Genomic DNA, 23,268 nt, shown 5'->3' on the forward strand with positions numbered 1-23,268 from the left:
GGTTTTAGTTAGCTAACCTCAGTCTATATGGACAAAGAAGGATATGGAAAGCATTTACCTGGCATTGATGCATTCTTTTTAAAACCTGGTTGCTGCGTGTTAATTTTCTTTTGCTTTCAATAGGTAACAATATATTCCATTTTGTAATGAGACATGACTCAGTCATTGCTCATTGTCTTCCCACTGTGGATTTTTGTTTTGTTTTCGTTGAGCAAGCAAGAAAATCTTACATGAGAGGAGGGAGAAACATGAGAGTGAGTTGAGGAATACAAAACTTAAATACTGTTGCTTGATTTTCATTGGTTATCTCCTTTCTTACAGTGACCAGTCTAATCCAGCCTTCCTTGTCAAATCCCTCCCCCCACCCCCTCTGTTAAGGGTTGCACAGAGTATCTGTTTCTGGAAACTGATTGCAGGCAGTATGTAGGCATCTTTCATTCAGAATGGACGTTAATATATTCAGTAGGGAAGAAAGCTTTTAGAAATGTACCATTTGTCAAAATTGGATGGCTTTTAAAAAGGGACAGAGAGATGCTGAATGTTTTTTATGTTAGCATCGACACTTTCTGTTCAGACTCAAGTTTTCAGAAGCTTAAATAGAGAGCCCTTTAAAAAAAAAAAAAAGGAAGAAAGAAGAATTTTTCTGGTTAGTCGACCTCTTTTTAAGAAGTGCTTCATCATCCTCCTCCACCTCTCTGATGTTTCTCTGCAGCTCTCTGTAGGTTAGGGTTCTGTGCTGGCTGGCAAAATGCTCATGTGATAGCTGAAGAGAGCCCATCGACAGACATAGATTAATATAGGTTTTATTTCCTGTGAACTCCAAAAATGCCATCCAAAGAGTCTTGGTCGGGTAGGAAAACTAACAGAGCTGCAGCTCGCAAATCAAAACAAGAGGGCCGTCAGCAAGATTTATTGATAGCAGCCTTGGGAATGAAACTGGGCTCTCGAAAGTCGTCTGTGACAATCTGGCAACCTCTGAAACTCTTTGCTTATTCACAGTTGACATCACTTGTTAGAAGAGCAACTCTGAAAGAAAACGAGCAAATTCCAAAATATGAAAAGGTTCACAATTTTAAGGTAAGAATATTTTTTAACCTTTTCTTATAAGAAAGAAAATGCATATTATTTGAATTACATAATATTAAAGGAATATCTGCTGATGTTTTTTTTAACACTAGGATGACTGAACTAAAACGCTCTTGCTATTTTAAGAATTGAAGGTGTGTTAAGCATGCTTTTAAACAGAAAGAAAAAAAAAAACGCTAATAGAATCCAACCCCACTTTCTCTAATGCTGATTTAGTATTCTGTTTAATCTGTGTGTTTCAGTGGTAAAAGTATTGACTGATATTTGAAAGGTCTCATTGTCATTATTTTTATTTGTGATGAAAATATGTCTATCTTTTTTGGGGTTTTCTGTGAGAGAATTAGATCTGATCTCTGTTCGTTTTGTGGTAAAAAGCTTTGGCTATAAGAGTTATTATAAGAGTCATGTGCTGGTGCATCTGGATTGAGCAGATGGTCTGCATTCCCATAGTTTCTGTCTTTCCTCCTCCGTTAGCTAATTGGCCGTGATGAAAGGAGACTGACCACCATGGGAGTGTTGATGCTGCTGACACGAGCAGCTTCTCTTCAGTTTCTGAGGATTTGTTTTCACCTTGTGTATGTGTAGTTCTAAATTATTGTTAATGTGCTTTACCAACTATACTTTAATCATCTTTCATCAAAATGATGTGTGTGATTCAAGCTGTGTGTAGATCTTGCCTCTACTTATAGCATGATATTCGGACTTGAAGTTCAGTCCTTTGCAACCTAATTTAAAGGACATACAATGTGAGGCCATGCATGAGACCCAGTTACACTTAATGGATGAATGGATGCACTGGCGTTTCTATAGTAACTTCCCAGTAGTTAAACAACTTTAAGCTGAAGTTCTTGAGACATCAATATTTTTAGGTTGGGAAAATGTCATAGTTTTGATGTTGGGAGTGTATAGTTTTAAAAGATGATAAAGCTGGAAACCCCATTCTGCCATTTGTTTATTAATTTGTTCAGCAGATATAATGCACCATTATCTGTAGTTAGAAACTTTATTCCAAATTTGCCATTCATCCTGATTTATAACACCAGCATTTATTTTACTTAAATGCTAAATACAGAACTCCCAATATGCTGGGGGTTTTTTGCATAGTGAGGAATAGACTTTTATGATATTCAGATCATTTGAGGATACCGGATAAATTCCAGGATGTATGGGATATGTAAAGATTGCTACTATTTCAAGATAAACCAAATAGCATTTTCTTCTTTAATCTTAAGGCCTTGCCTTTCAGCCAGTATCTCTGATTTAAAATGAAACAAGACCATTTATGTGTATCAGATCTCAACCACATCTTCCATTTATAAACCTAAATAGCACATACAGGTTACTAGGCCTCAGTTTCTTCTTGTATGATATAGAATTTGGTCTTACAGGATATTGATCAGGAAATGATCCCAAATAAATATTTTTGCAAATACAAAGTTTATGTGTTGTTTCATGCTTAGGAACCTAAATGACAATAGTTCTTAAGCAGGAAACTAAGCATACTATTTAAAAATAACTGAGATTTAAAAATATACAATATTTCCAAAGATGTACCCTCTGGTGTGTTCAGCAGGAACAGATTGATCTATTAAGGATCCACTTCAGTGCTAAGTCAAGTTCATTGTACACGTTTTCTGTCAGTATTGGTTAAAGACAAACAGTAGGTCTTTTCAAGGATTTGCATAAGCAAGCAAATATTCTCTATATTTTGGTTGTATTTCCAGTAATTTATCTATTTCAATTTAGCACATGGCTTTAATGAGGAAATTTTGTACAGCCAGAAAGTGCTGACTCTGGGGCCAATTGTGACTCTTAGCTTGGTACTCAAACTGTTTTAAAGATATTTGTCTTAAAGTGGGGGGGAAAACATGCTCAGGAAATAACTTGTGTTAGCTAGTGAGTTGCATTACATATTTTTTAGAGCTGCTAATAAGGTCAGAAGTCTCAGAACTTGACTCTTTCCATTGAAATTACTCTTTATTTAAATGTTTCTGTAGGATGGCATCATTAAAGCGTGGGGGGGGGGGGGAGGGGGGGGTCATACTTGGCTTCCAAAAACATCCCCCAAGAATTCGGACTCTGGCAGCAGTTCTCTCCCACACGAGCGTTCACTTAAGGTCACTGCTGCGATATGTAAGTGTGTATACAGTGCGGAGATTTATTGGGGGAAAACCCTGAGCATTTACATAATGGTTGTTCACACAGCCTTGCCATTGATTGTTTCCTGTGTTGGTAAAGTGTATTCTGCCTCCCCACAAGCCCACTCACCAAAGCCTCATTTCAATGCGGTTTTCTTTTTTGCTTCTTGAACTGCCTTGTTATGTAATGTTGCTCTGTGGTGAACAGCTGCCAAACCTTATTTCAGAGAGTGAAGCCAAGAGTGTCTTATACCTTTGGTGGGGAAAAGAAAAAAAATCAGCTGGGCCTAACTCCAGACAGGTGTTTGTTTTTTTTAAGGAAATAGAAACAAAACAGGAACCCTTCCCATTTTGCTATGTTATGTAACATGGTCTTTTGCCCCCTATTGTTACTTAATGATATTTCTTGCGATAAATTCTTTGTCAAATCCTTATTATCTCTTTGGGGGGAGGGTCATCATTTTAAAAATCAATTTTAACTGTCTCCTGGATCAGCCTCTCATAAGAACTGCCCCCATCCTAACACAAGAACAAGAGAGCAAGCTAATTTCTGGAGCAGGCCTTAAACTAAACAAGAAACTTCTGACATTAAAAGGAAGACACAGCCAAAACCAGTTTGGCTCAGTGGATAGAGCATCAGCCTGCAGACTGAAAGGTCCCAGGTTGGATTCCAGTCAAGGGCATGTACCTTGGTTGCGGGCACATCCCCAGTAGGGGGTGTGCAGGAGGCAGCTGATCGATGATTCTCTCTCATCAATGTTTCTAACTCTATAAAAACTCAATAAAATAATTTTTTTAATTTAAAAAATAAAAAATAAAAGGAAGACACGGGCACCCCAGCAGCAGTGAGTGTGCCCACACAGGAGGCTCTCTGTATAGAATGATAGCTGCATCCCAGCCCTTGCCCTCAGGAGCTTACTCATTATCCGTATGACCTTGGCAGATGACTTCATCTCTCTAAGCCTCTGATTCCACATCAGGAAAAGTGAGTGCTGGGAGTGTGTGGGCACATGGAGGTAGTCACTATTTTTGTTCTTATAGATTACCCCTAAATCCGTACCATGACTGATTTTCTTGCTGTTATAGTGGTCATGATGCAGTTGAGAACTCTGGCATGATTGTGGGGGCCAAAGACAGTTCTTGATTCTTAGCTCTCAGGCAGCGTTGGTTATGTAAGAGCAGTTGCATTTTCTTGCACCACAGAATATAGCGAAATCCTCTATTTTACTCCCTTCAAATTAAAGTATTCTATGTTTCACTTGGTATGTTTAATTCAGATAGTTCTATAAAATAAAATCAAGATTACATATGATAACAACAACACCAGAAACCTGGCTAGTTGGGCAAATTAAACAATTAGAAAGCGAACAGCATGAAGAACTTTAGTAAGTAGATACTTAAAAATCTTGAAGATAGTCTGGAAGTGGTGACTGGTTGGTTTTAGAGTTTCAGATACTTGCATTCTGCAACTAAATTAGATTGTAACGTAATAGATTTAATGTTGCCCAGATAATATACAAGCAATGAATCCTGAGATGTGAATTGATACTGCAATTATAACACTCTAACATGAACCATGTAATATTTATTTGTTTTAGAGTAGAAACATCAGTGATGAGAGTCATTGATAGGCTGCCTCCTGCACACCACCTACTGGGGATTGAGCCTGCAATTTGGGCATGTGCCCTTGACCGAAACTGAACCCCGGACTCTTCAGTCCTCAAGTTGATACTCTATCCAAGTGCAGAACCTTGTAATATTTAGTAAAATTACTGACTCAAGACTACTGGGATAAAACAATAATAGTGAACCCGGCAGTAGATTCTTCTAATCTTAAAACCTGTGGTGTTATAAATGGGCTTTTAAAAAATCAAATTGATGTGAATTTTTTAATTGAAATAAAACCCCAAATATCATGTTTCTTATATTTGACGAGAATATCTGTGTTCACATTTTAAGTGCTTAGAAATTTCAATATTGTTTTGAATTATGAGTAATATAAAATGAGTTAAATATAATGTGACAAAATGGAAAAGGCAACCTGGACTGTCTCATTGTTAAGCTTCAGCAATAAGGTCACTCATCATTGCTTCTCCTCTCTATATGAACAAGAGTGCCCCACATTAACATTTCAAAGGAATGATGATTTCCTCCCAATAGTTATGTGTGTGTATACACAGGCACTATTCCTGATTCGTAAGGCACTATTCCTGATTCGTAATGTGGGTATTTTGCAAGAAAATATAAAAATAAAGGTCAGTGCAGGGGGGGATTATTCTGCCTAGGGCAGTCAGACTTGTAGAAGGCTGATAGAGAGTAGGGGATTGGATAAAATCATCTGTAAAGTCTCTGTGGGCATTGTGTTTCTATTCTAAGTATTCTTGGATAGAATACTTAACAGATGTGTGGAAGCCAAAAGTAATGAACACACACTAGTCTGCCTCTGCTGCTGAGGAGGACCAGAGACTTAGAATGCACTCTCATCCAGGCCTCCATGCTACCCCGCAGCACTGCAGCCCCAACCCTGTCTGACCTTATGGTTCGTAATTCTGGCTGGGAACTGGCTGTAACCCCTCGAGTGCAAATCTAGATTGTTAAGACCATTGGGAAGGTTACTGCCTGCCATTAATAATCCAAAAAAGAAACATGTCACAAGTTTCTTTCTGGTTTGTACATAGTTGCTTGTACTTCTTCACAGACATTTTATGGGACTAGAGAATTTTAAGATGCTATACTTAACTCAAGAAAAACCCATGATTTTGTGGATTGGAAGAATTGATAAGGTCACTATACCCGAAGTGATCTACAGATTCAATGCAATTTTTATCAAAATCCCAATGACATTCTTCACAGAAATAGAAAAGACAACTCTAAAATTCATATGGAACCACAAAAGACCCCAAATAGCCAAAGCAATCTTAAGCAAGAACAAAGCTATAGTAATTAAAACAGTGTTAAAGCAGACATATGGACCAATGGAACAGAAAGCCCGGAAAAAAAGTCCATGCATCTACAGTCCATCTTCAGCAAGATTGCCAAAAACAGTAAATGGGAATAGTAGTCTCCTCAATTAATGATATTGGGAAAACCAGATAGCCACATGCAATGAAATTGGTCTCTTATAACATATACAAAAAAAAAAAAATTCAGTTCAAAATTGGATTAAACATTTAAATATAAGCCCTGGAACAAAAGAAAGAAAACATAGGAAGAAAGTTTCTTGACATTGGCCTGGGCAATGTGTTTTTGAATGACACCAAAGCACAAGCAACAACAGCAAACCAGACAAGTGGGACTATTTCAAACTAAAAAGCTTTTGCACAGCAAAGGAAATAACAGAGTGAAAAGGAAACTTAAAGAATAGGAGAAAATATAGGCAAACCATATATCCGATAAGGGAAGGGGTTTATGTCCAAAATATATAAAGAACTCATTCAACTCAGTAGCAAAAAACAAATAACCCAGTTTTAAAATGGGTAAAAGACATGAACAGACATTTCTCAAAAGAAGATTATAAAAAAGATTGGCCAACAGATGCTCAATATCACTGATCAACCTCACAGCTGTTAGAATGGCTATTTTTTAAAAAGACAAAAAACACCAAGTGTTGATGAGGATGCGGAGAGAAGGGAATCCTTCAATACTGTTGGTACAAAGGTAAATTGGTATAGCAATTATGAAAACAGTTTGGAAGTTCCTAAAAAATTAAAACATAGCCACCTTGTGATCCAGCAGTAGGTTGCCTTTTAACGCTGCTGATGGTTTCCTTTGCTGTGCAGAAAGTGTATCATTACATGGAGCCTGCATGTCTGTTTTTGCTTTTGTTGTTTTAAAATTTGGAGAGAGATTTGGAAGTTTGTTTTTCTTTACTTAGAAGCTGTTAGTGGAATTTATTGGGAATTAAAAAACAAACTAAAAAGATTATCGAGTAGTTTAAATTTGGGGAGAGATTTACAAATTTGTCCTTCTCACTAGGTGGCTGTTGGTAAAACATATTAAGTGTACTATTTCTTTTATGTAATTAAAAACAAGCCTGCACCAGGAGATCTTCGGTTTCATTCCCAGTCAGGGCACATGCCCAGCTTTTGGACTCCATCCCCAATAGGAGGCGTGCAGGAGGCAGCTTATCAATGTTTCTATTTCCCTCTCCCTCTAGTATTACCCAAAAAAAAAAAAAAAACACCAAGAAAATCTGAGGCCAGCCTTTGAAATTAAGATGTAGGTTTGCTACTTTTAAACACCTTAAGAAGGACACACAATTTCAGAAAGTCACTTCTTCAAAAATTCTTGGTTTTTTAAAATATATTTTATTGATATTTTATAGAGAGGAAGGGAGAGGGATAGAGAGTTAGAAACATTGATGAGAGAGAAACATCGATCAGCTGCTTCTTGCACACCCCTTACTGGAGATGTGCCCACAACCAAGATACATGCCCCTGACCGGAATCGAACCTGGGACCCTTCAGTGTGCAGGTCGATGCCCTATCCACTGAGCCAAACCGGTTAGGGCCAACATTCTGTTCTTTTAATACTTTAGTTTTTGTGTCCACACAATAATTTAACCCTCAAGGATTGTTTTTTCCCCCTTACATTTGGGATATGTTGGTACTTTTATAGTTACTTGTATCACATATCCATTCTCCCCTTTCAGATTTAACTGAGGAGAAAGTCTTAATTCTGTTCTGCTCATTCTGTAAGTTAAAGGGAGAGATGCATATGTAATATTTCATATCTCTATTTTTCAAAACCTTAATTGACAAATTATACTGTCATACTTCGTTGTCTTTGAGACCCATTATGTCAAAATTCCTCAGTGGACAAAGAGTCTTCACTTAGGATTGAAGCCTACTGTAACTTCAATAAGATTGCCAAAGCATGTGCCTAAAAAATATGTACATGTCATAGTATCTTACCTCAGTTATTGTCTATATTGCCAAATTCCTTATTATCTGAGTATACTTATCATTAGTCAGCATTCATTATTTGTATATAATAGTACATGACACAAAAATATCATTGCCTAAAGAGAATATATGCAAATATTGGTTTTTCTTTTTTAAATACTTTACCACAGTAATGATGTTATCTGAGAAAACCACCACAAATTCTTTTTCTGATAAACACCAGTAGTTTTCTTTCTCAGGTTTACTCTTCTTAAATTATCTTAAGATTCTCCTGGTTACAAAATAGGAAAGCTAGAAAAGGAAGGGGAAATAGCCCAGTAGTGTCGCACTTCCGGATAACATAGTCAACTGCTTATTTTTTGTATTATATATTGTTTGAGGAGCAAAAATGGAACTTGAGTGTGTTTTTAAAAGTGTTATCCAGATGTAAAAGTTAAAAAGAAATACATCCACTTTTAGGTCATGGGAATGAGAGGCTTCTTATTATGTAGGTGATATCCTACAGTCTGCTGTATTAGAAATGACATTTTGGCTGTCAGTGTGAATGGATTCGCCCAAATCGGGCCTAAACTGTCAGGCTCACTCCTTCTCTTTTTTATAATTCCCTTTGGAGTTCCGGCTCTCACATGTGCCACACCCTAATCACTGCTTTTGGCTCTGCCTCACAAGCTTGGCTAGTGCCCTTGTTCATAAAGAGAAGGCCCATCTCTAGAAAGCATGCAATTTTGCTTTGATGGATGTTATTACAGCTCATTTCTCCAAAATTGTATGACATTGCTTCAGTGTGTCTGTTTAAATCCTCCATTTGGAACCCATGACTGATATTTACCATTTGATGGAACAGATAGGAGACTTTCCATTTCAAGTGCTGGAAAGCCAAACCCATGCTCTCCGAGGCAAAAGGAAGTTATAGTCTGGTGTTAGTTGACCCAGAAGCTTAATAATGCCAACAAAACTCTCCTCTTCATGTTTAGGCTCCTACTGCTGACCAGGTGCCGGTAGGGATTCCAGCTCTGTATACTGCAGATGCCAGTCAGAGATTGTGTGCGCACACGTAAGCAGGTACAAGGCAGTTGCACAGCATTGCTGAGCCTCCTCATCTATTTATACCACCCGAGCTAGCAGTAAATTCAACATCATATTTGGGTCCAGCATTTTTTTTTCCAATATCACAAGCATTTTGCTTATAACCCATTATAATCTTATGGGACCACCATCGTATATATGCCTCAGCCTGAAAAGTGAACTTGTTACCCCTCACATATGATAACAAAATGAATTTATAGAGGACATCTCTAGGATTTAGATATTAAACGTGTGTCCAGTTTCTCTTAAATTTTTTCACATTTCAGCTTTTTAATGTGTTTATAGTTTTATGGTTTTACAGGACTTTTAAGTTTGCACACACAAGAATAGAATGTACAATTTTTTCAAGAAGAGAAATTACTTTTATACTACTGTTTTCTGTATTAACATCTTTAAAGATTATTTCAATGTAGGAAAAGTTTGTAAACAGAAAAATCAAATTATTTGTTTTCCATTGGTACTCCTACAAAATGTTTTGTTTTGTTTTGTTTTGTTTTGTTTTGTTTTAAGTGAGGGAGAGGAGTATATGTATTACATACAGATGAATAAAGAATGACAGCAGAGCCCTAGCTAGTGTGGTTCAGTGAATAGAGCATCGGCCTGCGGACTGAAGGGTCCCAGGTTCAATTCTGGTCAAGGGTTTGTACTTCGGTTGTGGGCACATCCCCAGTAGGGAGCGTGCAGGAGGCAGCTGATCCATGTTTCTCTCAACAATGTTTCTAGCTCTCTATCCCTCTCCCTTACTCTCTGTAAAAAATCAATAAAATATATATTTTTAAAAAAAAGAATGACAGCAGAATTCTCATCAGAAACTATGCAAAACAATGGAGTGACATCTTTAAAGTACTCAACAACAAAAAATACCAACCTGGAATTCTGTTTCCAGCAAAACATCTTTTAAAAATAAAAAAAAAAAAAAAAAAATGAAAATATCACCTGGAGACCCATAGTACTAGAATACTAAGGGAAGTTCTTCAGGCAGAGGGAAATTATACCAGATGGAAATTTAGATCTATTCAAAAGAATAAAATGCCAAAAATGGTGAACATGTGGGTAAGTGTAAAATTTGTGTTTTATTCATTTTAATGCCATTAAAGGATAATTGACTGTTTAAAACAAAAATAGGGATGTATTATATAGTTATACAAGTAAAATGTATGACAACAGTTGCATAAAATATGGGGTTGGGAAAGTGCAAGTATACTAAGATTCTATACCTGTACTTGCAGTGGCATAATATTATTTGAAAGTAGACTAATAAGTTAAAATATATATTGTAGACCTTAAAGCAAACTTTAAAAAATAATAGTTATAAGTTAATAGTGGAAACAAAATGGATTCATAAAATCTATGCAATTTATTCAAAAGTATGCAAGAAAGAGAAAAAAGAATAAAGAACAAATGGAATAGTATTTAGGAGACAAAGTAAGATAACAGGCTTAAACCCAGTCATACTGATAGTTATAGTATATGGAAATGGCCAAACACCCCATGAAAGGCAGAGGTTGTCAGATTGGGTAAAAAGGCAATATCCAACTAATTGTTACCCATAAGAAATCTATTTTAAATATAAATACACAGAGAGGCAAAAAGAATAAGGTATAGAATTATCAGGCAATAATTCAAAGAAAATTAGAGTGGCTATATTTATATTAAATGCAGTTTTTAGACAAGAAATAGTAATGGAAGTAAAATTCATCAAGAAGACATAACAATTTAAAATTTACATGCACCTAACAATAGAGATTTAAATTACATTAGTCAACAACTGAATTGAAAAGTGAAATAGATAATCCATAATTATAAATGGAAATTTCCTACTTTTCTCCAGATGAATAGAAAAAATAGACAAATAGAAAATTATTAAGAATACAGAGCCTTAAACAACAGTATCAACCAATTTGACTTAATTGATATTTATATAATACTAGAGGCCTGGTGCACGAATTCGTGCACAGTTGGGGTCCAGCCAACCTGCCTCATTGGGGGCCCATCAGGCCAGGCTGGTGGGGGAGAGGGGCCACTGGTGGTTGGCCAGCTGGCCCCACCCCCAATTGGGGTATTGAGGGCTGTTTGGGGGCCGGGGTGGGGGCAGTGGGGGCCCAGACCAGGTCAGTTGGCTGCCGCAGTGCAATTCATAGCCACCAGTCGTTCTGGTTGCTGGGCTCTTATATATTGGGTCGGCAGCTAAGTAATTGCGGATTTTTTAAAGAAAATCAAAGACAATTTTTTCATGGAACTAAATAACTTTATTCTGTAATGTATTGCCCATTTTGATCAATGACCTCTTGCCATCTTTCAGGCAGCATCATAATCCCACGTTCAAAAAACTTCTGGTTTTTATTAGCAAAAAACTGAATCAGGTACGATTTGACATCATCATCATTATTGAAATTTTTACCATTCAAGGAGTTTTGTAAAGATCGAAACAAAAAGTAATCAGATGGTGCAAGGTCAGGACTATATGGTGGATGTGGCAAAACATCCCAACCAAGCTCCATTAATTTTTGCCAAGTGACCAAAGATGTGTGTGGCCTTGCATTGTCATGATGGAATACAACACATTTTTGATTTGTCAATTCGGGCCGCTTTTCTTCAACTGCATTGTTTAATTTCGTTAGTTGTTCAATGTAGACATCAGAATTGATCGTTCGGTTGGGTGGTAAGAGTTCAAAGTAGACAATTCCTTTGTAATCCCACCAAACTGATAACAAAACCTTCTTTTGATGAATATCAGCTTTTGATGTTGTTTGAGTTGGTTCACCTGGCCTGCTCCATGATCTTTTCCTCTTGATATTGTTGTAAACAACCCATTTTTCATCGCCAGTTATCAGTCGTTTTAAAAATGGATTATTTTCATTACGTTTCTTTAGCAAATCGCAGCTGCTAATGCGTTGCGTTAACTGTGATTCTTTCAGTTCGCGAGGAACCCATGTATCGAGTTTTTGAACATAGCCAAGTTGTTTTAAGTGATTTTCAATGCATGTATGTGATACATGAAGCTTCTCTGCAATCTCACGTGTTGTACTGTGACAGTCCGAATTGATTATTGCTTTGATTAGGGCGTCATCAACTTCAACTGGACGACCAGAGCGTTTTTCATCTTTGAGTGAAAAATCACCAGAACGAAATTTGGCAAACCAATTTTGACACTGCCGTTATTTTAAGGCTTCGTCACCATAAACAGCACATAACTTTTTATGAGCTTTCGATGCGTTTTTCCCTTTGCGGAAATAAAAAAGCAAAATATGACGAAAATGTTCCTTTTGATTTTCCATTTTTCAACGAACGCCAAACGAAAACTACAAAACAGATCAAAAAACTTTTTTTACTGATTAACAGCTGAATAGCCAACTATCAAATAACAAAATGTGTTTTACATTTGTACTACGTCTGCAAACCTAAAAATTCAACTGAAGCCATATATGTGTGAAACCAGCAATTACTTAGTTGCCGACCCAATATTTAGATTCTCAGCAACAGCAGAATATACATACTATTCAAGTGAACATGGAAGGTTCACCAAGACAGTATTTCAGGCCATAAAACAGGTATCAATAAATGTAAAAGGACTGAAATTATACAAATCATAATCTCTCGCCACAACAGAATTTCAAAATCAATAGCAAATATCTGAAAAACTTCCCACATATTTAAAAATTAAGCATCTTACTGCTGAATAACTCATGCATTAAAGAAATTGCAAGGGACATTAAAAAATGCATCATATCAAGATTCATGGAATGTGGCAATAGTAATATTGATATATATGGTGAAATATTTACTATTAAAATGCTTATTTTAGGAAAATGAAGACAAGGTCTTCAATCAAAGAGCTAAGTTTTATGTTAAGAATAAAAGATAAGAAGACCCAATTAAACCAAGCAACAGAAGGATGGAAATGCTCAAGATAGGAGCAGCTGTCAATGAAATAGAAACAATAAAGAAAATCTGGATCTCTTTTACTAGAGCTTTAAGAGGGGTTTTTAAGCCACATAGTTTCATAATTTCTTGTGAATTTTAGTCAAACTTTTTTCCTGATATATTATAGGAATACTTCCATTCATAACATGTTAAAAGATTACACTTCTTTAGAGGACAGATTTAAAACCAGGCCAAAGAGAAATTGAAACCTGGTTGTGTGGGAATGTTAATATTAGTACCTACTTGTGGTCTGGTCTGAGCCTGTTATCTCTCAGTGTTCAGTTTAGTGTGTGGATTATACCCTGGTTTTTACTGCATAACCAAGTGAATTCATTTATTTTATTTTGCTTTTACACCCCCCATACTATAACCTTAGGAGACTGGCATTTTGAAGTATTGATTTATTGTATTGATATTGTACTACTCATATTTCAGTGCAAATTTATTCAACTAGTGAAACTAAACTTTCAATGTAGAAGGGTTTACGTTATGTCATTTGACATTTTAAAACTTTAACCAGCTGGGACTGGTTTGGCTCAATGGATAGAGCGTCGGCTTGGGGACTGAAGGGTCCCGGGTTCGATTCCAGTCAAGGGCATATACCTTGGTTGCGGGCATATCCCCAGTAGGGGGTGTGCAAGAGGCAGCTGATCGATGAGTCTCTCTCATCGATGTTTCTAACTATTGGGATATCTCTCTCCCTTCCTCTCTGTATAAAATCAATAAAATATATTTTAAAAAAATAAAAAAAAAACTTTAACCATGATTCACTTTAGAGGTAAAGTTCTCATTAGAGCTCCTTTAACAACAACACAAAAAATTGCTTCTGAAACTTATTTTTTTTAAAGTCTAAACATTATGAGTTTTCTAACACTTTAAACACCCACATATTGAAATACACCTATTTTTGCATTGTTGGTTATATTTATGGTTATAGTATTTAATATATAATCTGTACCTTGTAATGTGATCAGAATAAATAAAAGGAATGCCTTGAGAACTCCCATTTTTCCGCCGTGTGATTCCTGTGTTTCAGGCAGATGGCTGTGTGTCAGAGGCCACTCTTGTGTGTATGTTGGCTCCAGACCTAAGTGTTCTAGCACAGCGGGCACCAACCCATGGTCCATGGGGCCCAAAAGGTTGGCGACCGCTGTTCTAGCAAGTTCATGGTCTGCACCACGTGAACCCAGCTGTCATTTTAGAGATATTTCTCCCTCACAGGCAAGGAATGGGGATAGGGATGGGAGGGGATAGGGACATCCTTAACACATTAAGCGCCCAGTCAGTCATCAGTGACTGACACTAACTATACTTTCTGTCTGGAAGACAAAACAGGCTGGGCGCCTAACATGTTAAGGAAGCCAGAGGAATTTAAACGCAGGATTACAGTGAATGGATTGTATGCTTGGAATTGGTAATTATTTTTTCTGTACATGTTTACTTAAGATACTGTTTTATACACCAGTCCTATGTTAAGTACTCCCTCCCCACCTTTTGTTTGAGGGAATCCCTACACAGCTCTATATATTTGTTCCTAATGATCATAGCCAATGTTAAGCATTCTCTTCTCATGGTTTAATAGTATAATCAAAATGCTTTCACTGAAGTGGCAAAATCAGTACCAAAATTCTAAATTCCAAATCCTTTGGATCAAAATTAAGCCATCTTGGTGAGACTAAAATTGGATACTTAAAAGATACATTCTGATTGCCCTAAAGATAAAATGGGGAGAAGGGGGAAACGCCTTTCCTGCCCAGCTGTCTGCCTACCTACATCTCTTTCTCTTTGGTTTTGATCCTCTGTTCTCTCCCTCCCTCGCCCAATACCGCGCTGCAGAACTGACTCATCAGAGGCTCCAGAATGAAGACTGGCAGCCCAACCTCATTCCCACCTTCCCAGGCAAAATTTCGTTTCCCCTGATGTTCTCACCACCTCCATCCGGGTTGGCATCTGCGTTTGCAGCAGGCTTTGCAGGCAGTCTCCTTGGCTGTTTGTGTTCGTGCTTATTTCAAGGGGTAGTGTTACGGAAGGGAGAACGAGAAGGGCTAATTTTTTCTCATTTCCTTTCCCCCGTTTGTTACTGACGTTCAAGCTGGAGATTTGAATGTCAGGAACATGATGGGAAAAAAGACGCCAGGGTTTTGGTCGGTACAACAGCAGTTCCAGTTGAGAGTAGCTTCAGTGTTTACTAGGGTCAGTGCCAGGAGGCACACACCCTTGGCCTGTGCCATGGGGGCCCCTCATTAGTCCACCCGTCTCCCTTCCTGTCTGTCCCTCTCAGCCTGGCTCCAGCCAGTGCCTTCTCTGTGACAGACTTGGCATCCACTAATGAATCTAGTCTTTCATCTCTATTTTTAAGGTGATTAACTTGAAAGGAGTCCTTCTTGGGTGAAAAGCGGTCTCGATGTCATGGTAACAAACTTGTCTTTTCTCCAGTTGCAGAAGAGAAGAGGGCTTTAAAACTCCTTGCTATGCCCTTTGTGCATGAAGGTACGGTTCATGCCAGTACTCTGTCACTGACGCACCAAAACCTCTGGAGGCGGCCTAGGAAAGATGGCAGTGGCCCACTCACAAGGCTGCTTGGCTCTGGGGACCACCCCTGACCGCACTGATAATGTTTTATCCTGAAGCCGATTGCTCTTTTGTATTACCTCACCAAAACATCCTCCCTATAGAAACCCTTTTTCAGTAAATTGTTCGAATGATTTGTTCAATTCCACGGAAGACGTAATGGTGTTTCTAGAGGAGGCTGTGTCACCCGCCGTATAAAGCAGTGCTATTCAGTTGTATAGTAAACAGCAGAAACAGGCAGCTTGTGAGAAACAAAGACTAGTGGATGCCATAGGATAAAGTCAGATGCTATCAATACCCCAGTCATTACAAGAATATGCCCGTTAGCCTCAACTATCAGAAACACGGGCAAGGATGCCACTCTGGTTCGTTCTTAGCATCCTCCCAAGCAGAAAGAATCTCCAAGATGCAACTTCTGATCTTTTCATTGTTATATTTTGAATGCCAGTTACATTCTGATTTCATCATTTTAAGACCAGAAATGCAGCTATGAATAGTAAACAAAGGTGTCGGCATTGTCAGCCTCATCTGTGGGGTCAGCACCTGCTTCCATGGTGCTGGCAGAGCAGGGCAGCCCAAGAGCTATTCTCTGTGCATAACGTGTCCGATTGATTTTTTAAGATACCTTTTTTCTGAATTGGTAAATATGTGATATAAACATCACTGATTATGTAAGACTACATGCAGAATAAACTATTTAAAGCTCAAGCTTAGCACACTCACCCTTTTAATAAGAAACTATTTGTTACTTTTTCTTTAATGCACTTGACATTGTGACAGTATGACTTAGTGCCCCTCAGGAAGGAAACTGGCTTCCAAGTTCAGCAGTCTGTTCATTTCTGGCACATTCCAGTTCCCCACTTCCCCCAACTCCTCATTTGCTTAGTAACTGAACTGCTATGCTAATGCATGGAGACTACAGACTAGGAACGTCCTTAGCTTCTGGCCTCCAGGCCCCCAGTACTCCTCTGCAGCCGTCCTCTTTCCTCTTACTCTTTTTTGAGCTCGGAGAAGGGGAAAGTAATTTTCCTCTAATTCAAAGCTAATCCTTCTGCCTGGATCCCATCTCCCTTTGACGCCTTCAGAAACCTACTCCATGAGGTAGTTACCTCCTCTTTCCCTTCCCTTCCACTGTTGTTATTCACAAACACGTGATGGCATATACAGAGAGGAAGAGGGTATCGGCTAGGAATGCACTGTAGGTTTCTCCCTGTAAATACACTGCAGAAATGCTCTACTGACAGCCTCCCTCCCAGTCTGCTCCTCTACTCTTGTTCCTTCTGTTAATGCCATCACCCCTCGCCCGCTCCCAGTCACCAGCCTGAAACCCTAACGGTTAGCCCAGGTGCTCCCCATCTCCAGACCCTGTTGGTTCTGCCTCCCAAAAACCTCATCCCTTTCTCTTGCTCACCACTGCCTAAGTGCAGATCCATGTCATCTATCCCCTGGACCACTGCCACAGCGTGCTACGCAATCTGTCTTTTTCTAGCTTGTCCCCCTTCCTTGACTGTGTCGCTCTCCTTAAAAGTCATCATTGGCCTTTCATTGCTCACTAGGCAGAGTATAAATCTGTAGGCATGGACAAGGCCCTGTCTGCCAACCATCTCCTGCCATGCCAGTCATTCCCACGCCCACCCTTCCTTGGAATTCTCTAAACATATTGCTTCGCTCATGCTTTGTGCCTTTGATCTCCCAGCTTTTCCTGTGTGCCAACAGGGACACCCCATGAGTCGCCTGGCTGACCCTACTCAAACCTGTGGGTTGCTTCAAGCCTGAGGAGCTCCCCTCCCCCCCGCTTCCTTCACACTTGGTAGGCGCTGTCAGTAGAGCATTTTGCAGCGTATTTAAAGGGAAAAACCTACAACGCATTCCTTGAGCCAATATCCTTTTTATCTTTGTATGTGTCATCACTTTAAGTATTCATGAATAATAAAAATAATTAATGAAATCTCTCTTTGGATGACCTCTAGAGAAATAGAAAAAAAGGCTGCAATATTCAGTTTTTTGCTAATGCCATCTAGTTATGGAGCCATAGAGGTAACAAAACAAAATTTAAGAAATATGAATGAATTTTAGATATAAAAATTCAAAATGGAATTCAGGTAACCCCTGTTATACAAATAGAAGTTTCATAAGCTTCTGGTATTTTGGTGCTAATTGGTAGAACAGTTCTTGGAGAGCTATGAAAGCAACTTTCTAAAAAAATTAAAAAACAATAAAATCATCCCCAACTTGCTCAGGATGCCTTTATAAAAAGCTGTCCAAGAAGGAAGCGTGTAAATAATTTCCCAAAGATTGCTTTCTGAGATAACTGAATGATCATTTAATTAGAGAATATTGGGCCTGCTTGGACAGTTACACCCTTCAGGGAGTGTAATATGAAGAAATGTGCCAAGATCTGAAAAATGCCACATTCACTACTTCTTCTGTGAAGGTGAGGAAGAGAATTAGTTTTATCATAACATCTCAGTGCTATTTGCAAGAGCCCTTTATAAAGTAAGTTCACGAGATCTACTCTGCATTGTGCTCCCCTTAATCATGAGTACGGGCAGGTACAGAAGTGGGGCTTCCAGTCCCTTCTTCTTAACCTTACCACGTTAGGTGAGACTGGGCTACCCTGAGATCTGGCAACTGAGAAGCCAGTTTGCATCCCAAAGACTTTCCCTAAAAATAACCTCACAGTTCTATAGCTATTTATATAATAGTCTCTAACCTTTTTTATGAGTCAGAGCGATCTATGTCACTCATTCTCTTCAGAGTGAAGCAGGATTGCATAGTTTATCCAGTTTCATTCACTCAGAGGAACATGGACCAACACAAGGACATCCCAGTCTATCTGAATGTTGATCTTGGACTCTGCTTCAGGAACTCCAGGAAATACTTTCAATTTGCAGACTCTGAGCATCATTAACAATCCAGAAGCAACTGTGTCTGCATTCCTGATGCTTTCCCGTCAAAGACATAAAAGGGATTGTGCCTTCTTTCCAAAATCAACACAATGCTTAGTACTCAAGCTCACTGGCAATAACCAGAGTTAAGAGCACATACCTGCTTAGAACGAACCCCATGTTACCCGTTGCAGCTGTATATGGGTAATTTTCCAGGAATAGTATTTTGAAATCTGATAGACCATATTTCATTGATTCTAATATGTACTTTTGTTTCATTTTAACACCTTGGAATTGGCATTTTTGTCTTATAATCAGTGACTTGTCATAATTTTGACACAGTTTTTCTAAATGGAATAAACAGGGTAGGACAAAAGTAGACTTACAGTTGTGAGTATGTAAAAATTTATTTTTGTATTATTTATTAATTATTGTATTATTTTCCATACAAACTGTAAATCAGATTTTGCCCCATTTACATTTACTGTAAGTCTTATGTTCAGTAGCATCTTAAGTTTGAAGAAATATATATATTTATATATATCTTAAAGCGTTGCCTTGGTTTCTAAGACCTATTTGATACATACATAGAACAGCAGTAAAAATGACAATTTTAGCTGTGAATTTCATTATTAGCAATAGCTGTTACAGCAGTTATTTATGTTGGAATCAAATAGTCACACTCTGATATTCACACTCTTTATTACTATTTTTTTGCAGGAAGAAATTATCTCAAGTAAATGTAATTTGATAAAGCTCAGTGGCTTCCTTGTTCCCTCTCCCTTTAAACACTACACACACACACACACACACAAAACTTATTTCTTGAATGCATTTTCAGCCAATATTTGCTCAGAAATCTTATTGTGTTACTAATAATATTCATTTTTTTCTATTCTGTGTTTTGGGTTTGAAAGTATTCATTACTTTCCTATTTGACCAATACTTTTCCACCTGAGTTAAGGTAGAATGCCTTCTCTTTCCTGTACATACTAGGTGTACCAGTTACTAATGCGGATTTTTTTTCTATAGATGGAGCTACACATGTTGATATATATGTGATTTGATATGTATGCTATTTGTTGTATTGACAGCAAGTTCAAAACTTCATATGATATTCAAATTTGCTGAAGGTGTTAACATCAGATATTTTTACGCTTAAATATGTCAAATTTTGTGGCAAGAAAAGAGCATTTGTGGGAAGTTTTAATTCATTATTTTGAAGAAAAAGTTATCTACTTCGGGAAGCTTATGGTGAACATGTTCCATCTCAAGATACTTGTTAACACTGGTTTAAATGTTTTAAAAGTGATGATTTCACTGTGAAAGACAAAGAAATCCAGGTCAACTAAAAAAGTTTGAAGACCAACATTTTCAAGCATTATTGGATAAAGATGCATGTCAAACTCAAAACCAACTTGCAGAAAGATTAAACATTGCTCAGCAAACAATTTCTGATCATTTATAAGCAATGGGAAAGATTTTAAAGGGAGGAAAATGGGTGCCACATCAACTGAATGAAAGACAAATGGAAAATTAAAAAGTCATCAGTAAAATGTTGCTTCAACAGCACGAAAGAAAGTCTTTTTGGTATTGAATTGTGACTGGTGATGAAATGTGGATTTATTTTGAGAATCACAAATACACAAAATCATGGGTTGATCCTGGTCAACCATCAACATCGACTGCAAGGCCAAATCGCTTCAGAAAGAAGACAATGCTCTGTGTTTGGTGGGATCAGGAAGGTGTGAGCTTCTAAAACCAGGTGAAACCATTAATATTGATTTTGTTGTCGATAGCTAGGATAGGATTGCTTAAATGGAGGGGAGAACAAATAATCAATTTGAACCCCGCTTTAATTATGAAATGACCAGAATGGGCCAGAAGACACGCCAAAGTAATTTTGCTTCGTGATGATGCACCATCACACACTTCAAAACCAGTTAAAGGCACTTTAAAAGATCTTGCCTGGGAAGTATTAACCCACCCGCTGTATTTACCAGACCTTGCTCCTTCAGATTACCACTTGTTCTGATCGATGGCACATGTACTTTTTGAGCAGCACTTCAAAACAAATGAAGAAGTGGAAAATTGGGTTTCTAAATGGTTTGCCTCTAAACAAGAAAAGTTCTATTGGGGCGGTATCCACAAATTACCTGAAAGATGGGGAAATGTGTAGCTAGAGATGGACATTACTTTGAATAAAGCACTTTTGATGTTTCTCTTGAAATTATGTTTTCTTTGATTTACAAAATCTGCATTATTAACTGGTAGTAAGAACCTATTAGGTGTCTTAGCCCTGGAATCCTTTCTCCTTTGGGTTCCTTCCTTAGGGATAAAGGATTCAAATGTAGTATAACCTTTATGAGCTAGAATGGTTACTGAGTAATTCCTGTGCTAAAACAGAGTTCCTGACTGACTGTAGTTCCTAAAATACATTCAGTCTCTTTGCTAACATAGTTAAGTATCAAATAGTTTTGAACAGAAATTGGCACTTCATGATGATTCAGTCGTGACCAGTCACTAAGTGTCACCTTCAGCATCTGTGGCCCTCACTGTGGTCATAGGTGACAGAAGGCGGATCACCCGTCAAAACCCTCCTCAGGACTCAGATGTGCTGTTCATTGCTCCTCCCCCTCCTCCTGCATGCCGCAGTGCTTAGAGAATGCCAGCATAACACGTAAAGGGGGCTGCTCACTGGGGAGGGAACAGTTGCAAAACTCCAATGCAGAAATTACTTTCAAAAGTAAATTGCAGAATACTGGTGTGATTTGCCACCACGTATAAGACTAAGAGGAAAGAAATTTTATCTTCTTGTCAGTTTGACTCAACCAAGGCTTTGCGGAATGTGACCATATCGTGCCCCTTCAGTACTAGCCTGGACTGGCGTGTGTATCAGCGCTTTACGGGAAACGCCTCCTCACTAGCGTTTCCCTCCGGCCACTTTGTCACTCTTCTCTTTCAGGTCCACACGTTCAGAGGGCCGCACTGGTGTGAGTACTGTGCCAACTTCATGTGGGGTCTCATTGCTCAGGGAGTGAAATGTGCAGGTAAGAGCTTTTCCCTCTCCCGTACTGAGTGAGGAGTCAGGAGGGCGGGGAGGAGGCTGGCTGTTAGCACAATGGGCTGGGCCCTGGTTTGCCCTTAACACACATGCAGTCGTCTGGATTTCCAGGCAGCCAGTTTGGAAATTGATATTTTATCTGCCCTTAACCTTGTACTTAATGAACAACAGACCAGGGATCTGGTATTAGTCCTTTAAAAAAACAGAAGTCAGCTTGTTCAAAAAGTCTGATAAAAGGAGATACAAGTAAGGCAGTTATGTTTAACTGCTGTCTTTGATGTTGCAGGAACTAAATTTATAAAAATGATTTTTTTAAAAACAGTATACAGGGGCCTATGATTGTTGCCTTGGAAACTGAATTTTAAAGATAAGTTGTTAAGCTGGATTGTCCTTACTCATTTTTTGAAAAATCGAGTTGAAGCTGTAGAAATCTGAATTTATCTTCGAAGAGGGTTACCAAATTCTGAAAAAGCACTTAGTCCTAGTATCTTGTGATATTTTAAATTTTTGAATATACCAAATCTTTTTATAAAGCATAACCACAATATTTTTAGATTTAAATTTAGAAACTTTTAAGATTTGCACATAAAGAAATAACCATGCTTTATAAAATAAGTGGTTATTCACACCATGTGAAATTCATTTGTATATAACAACTATACAGAGTATTGGTCATTTATTCAAACTCCTCTAAATTCTGGCATAAGCTTAAAGATGACCACTTAAACTTTAAATACATAGTGTTTGGTCATATAAGTTTCTTTCTGCTCTTTAAATTATAAAACTGAAAACTACCTTCTTACATGGCGTTTAGCGTGAAGATTAACATTAAAAATGTATACTAAGCGTAGTTTAAAATTATAGCTATAATAATCCTGTCAAGTCTATCACTGTAAAAACCTACATTTCTTTTGTGGCCTGATTTTTAATGGAATCTTTTATGTTGTGTGCAGAAACTTCTAGGGTATGATTTTCCTTATTTCTAAATTGCATTTTTTGTTGAATAACAGGTGCAATATGCATTGCCTGTGAATGTCCCAAATCACCCTCCTTTTAGTTATCATCACTAAAGTCCCAGGCTTCCATCACTAGCCAGATACCTACAGGACCCGTCACTAGGAGGGAGAAGATGGCCTACATGCTGACTTTGACCTGTGCAGAGGTGTCCACTAAGGAGAGGCTCAGCTCAGTCCAGTCTAACTCCTCCCTCGTGGGGGAGGGCGACAGTCCCAATGCAGGTCTCTGCCAAGAGAGTAAATAAAAACAATTGTCATCCTGGCCAGTAGTGAGGAAATACCATTGGGAAGGCTGTTTTTGAGCCTTTGAACTGCAGAGGAGCACAGAGGAACATAAAGTGTTGATGAAGTGGTGGTGTTAGGAACATGGGCATTGCTGTGGTTTTCAAAGGCAAATGGAGTATTCTTTCCACCTGTTCAGGGAACACTGTCTCAGGAGCCTGGATTGCCTTTATGGCACAGCCTTGACCAGCTGAGACTTGCAACAGTTTCCTAAACACCCTATGACTGTCACTAACTTCAAAAGCCCTTTTACTGGCTTGTGTGTCCTTTATGGTTTGCAGGGGTTAAGGCCATGGCATGAGAATTCTG

General features: G+C 38.2%; 1 protein-coding gene across 4 annotated transcripts in view; it reads left to right on the top strand.

The window, feature by feature from the left end:
* The window catches only part of CHN1 (chimerin 1), a 139,936-nt gene that overhangs the window by 96,013 nt on the left and 20,655 nt on the right, over nucleotides 1-23,268 (top strand). For 3 of the 4 annotated variants that reach the window (XM_036422333.2, XM_036422336.2, XM_036422335.2), the window contains 2 exons: nucleotides 1,000-1,077; nucleotides 21,563-21,647. In XM_036422333.2, the coding sequence (XP_036278226.1) occupies nucleotides 1,000-1,077; nucleotides 21,563-21,647 (163 nt within the window). Of the gene's footprint in view, nucleotides 1-389; nucleotides 647-999; nucleotides 1,078-21,562; nucleotides 21,648-23,268 lie in introns of those variants that run through there. The other variant, XM_036422334.2, reaches the window with a different exon arrangement.

The sequence above is a fragment of the Pipistrellus kuhlii genome, unplaced genomic scaffold, assembly GCF_014108245.1.
Source record: "Pipistrellus kuhlii isolate mPipKuh1 unplaced genomic scaffold, mPipKuh1.p scaffold_m20_p_7, whole genome shotgun sequence".
Taxonomy (NCBI): Eukaryota; Metazoa; Chordata; class Mammalia; order Chiroptera; family Vespertilionidae; genus Pipistrellus; species Pipistrellus kuhlii.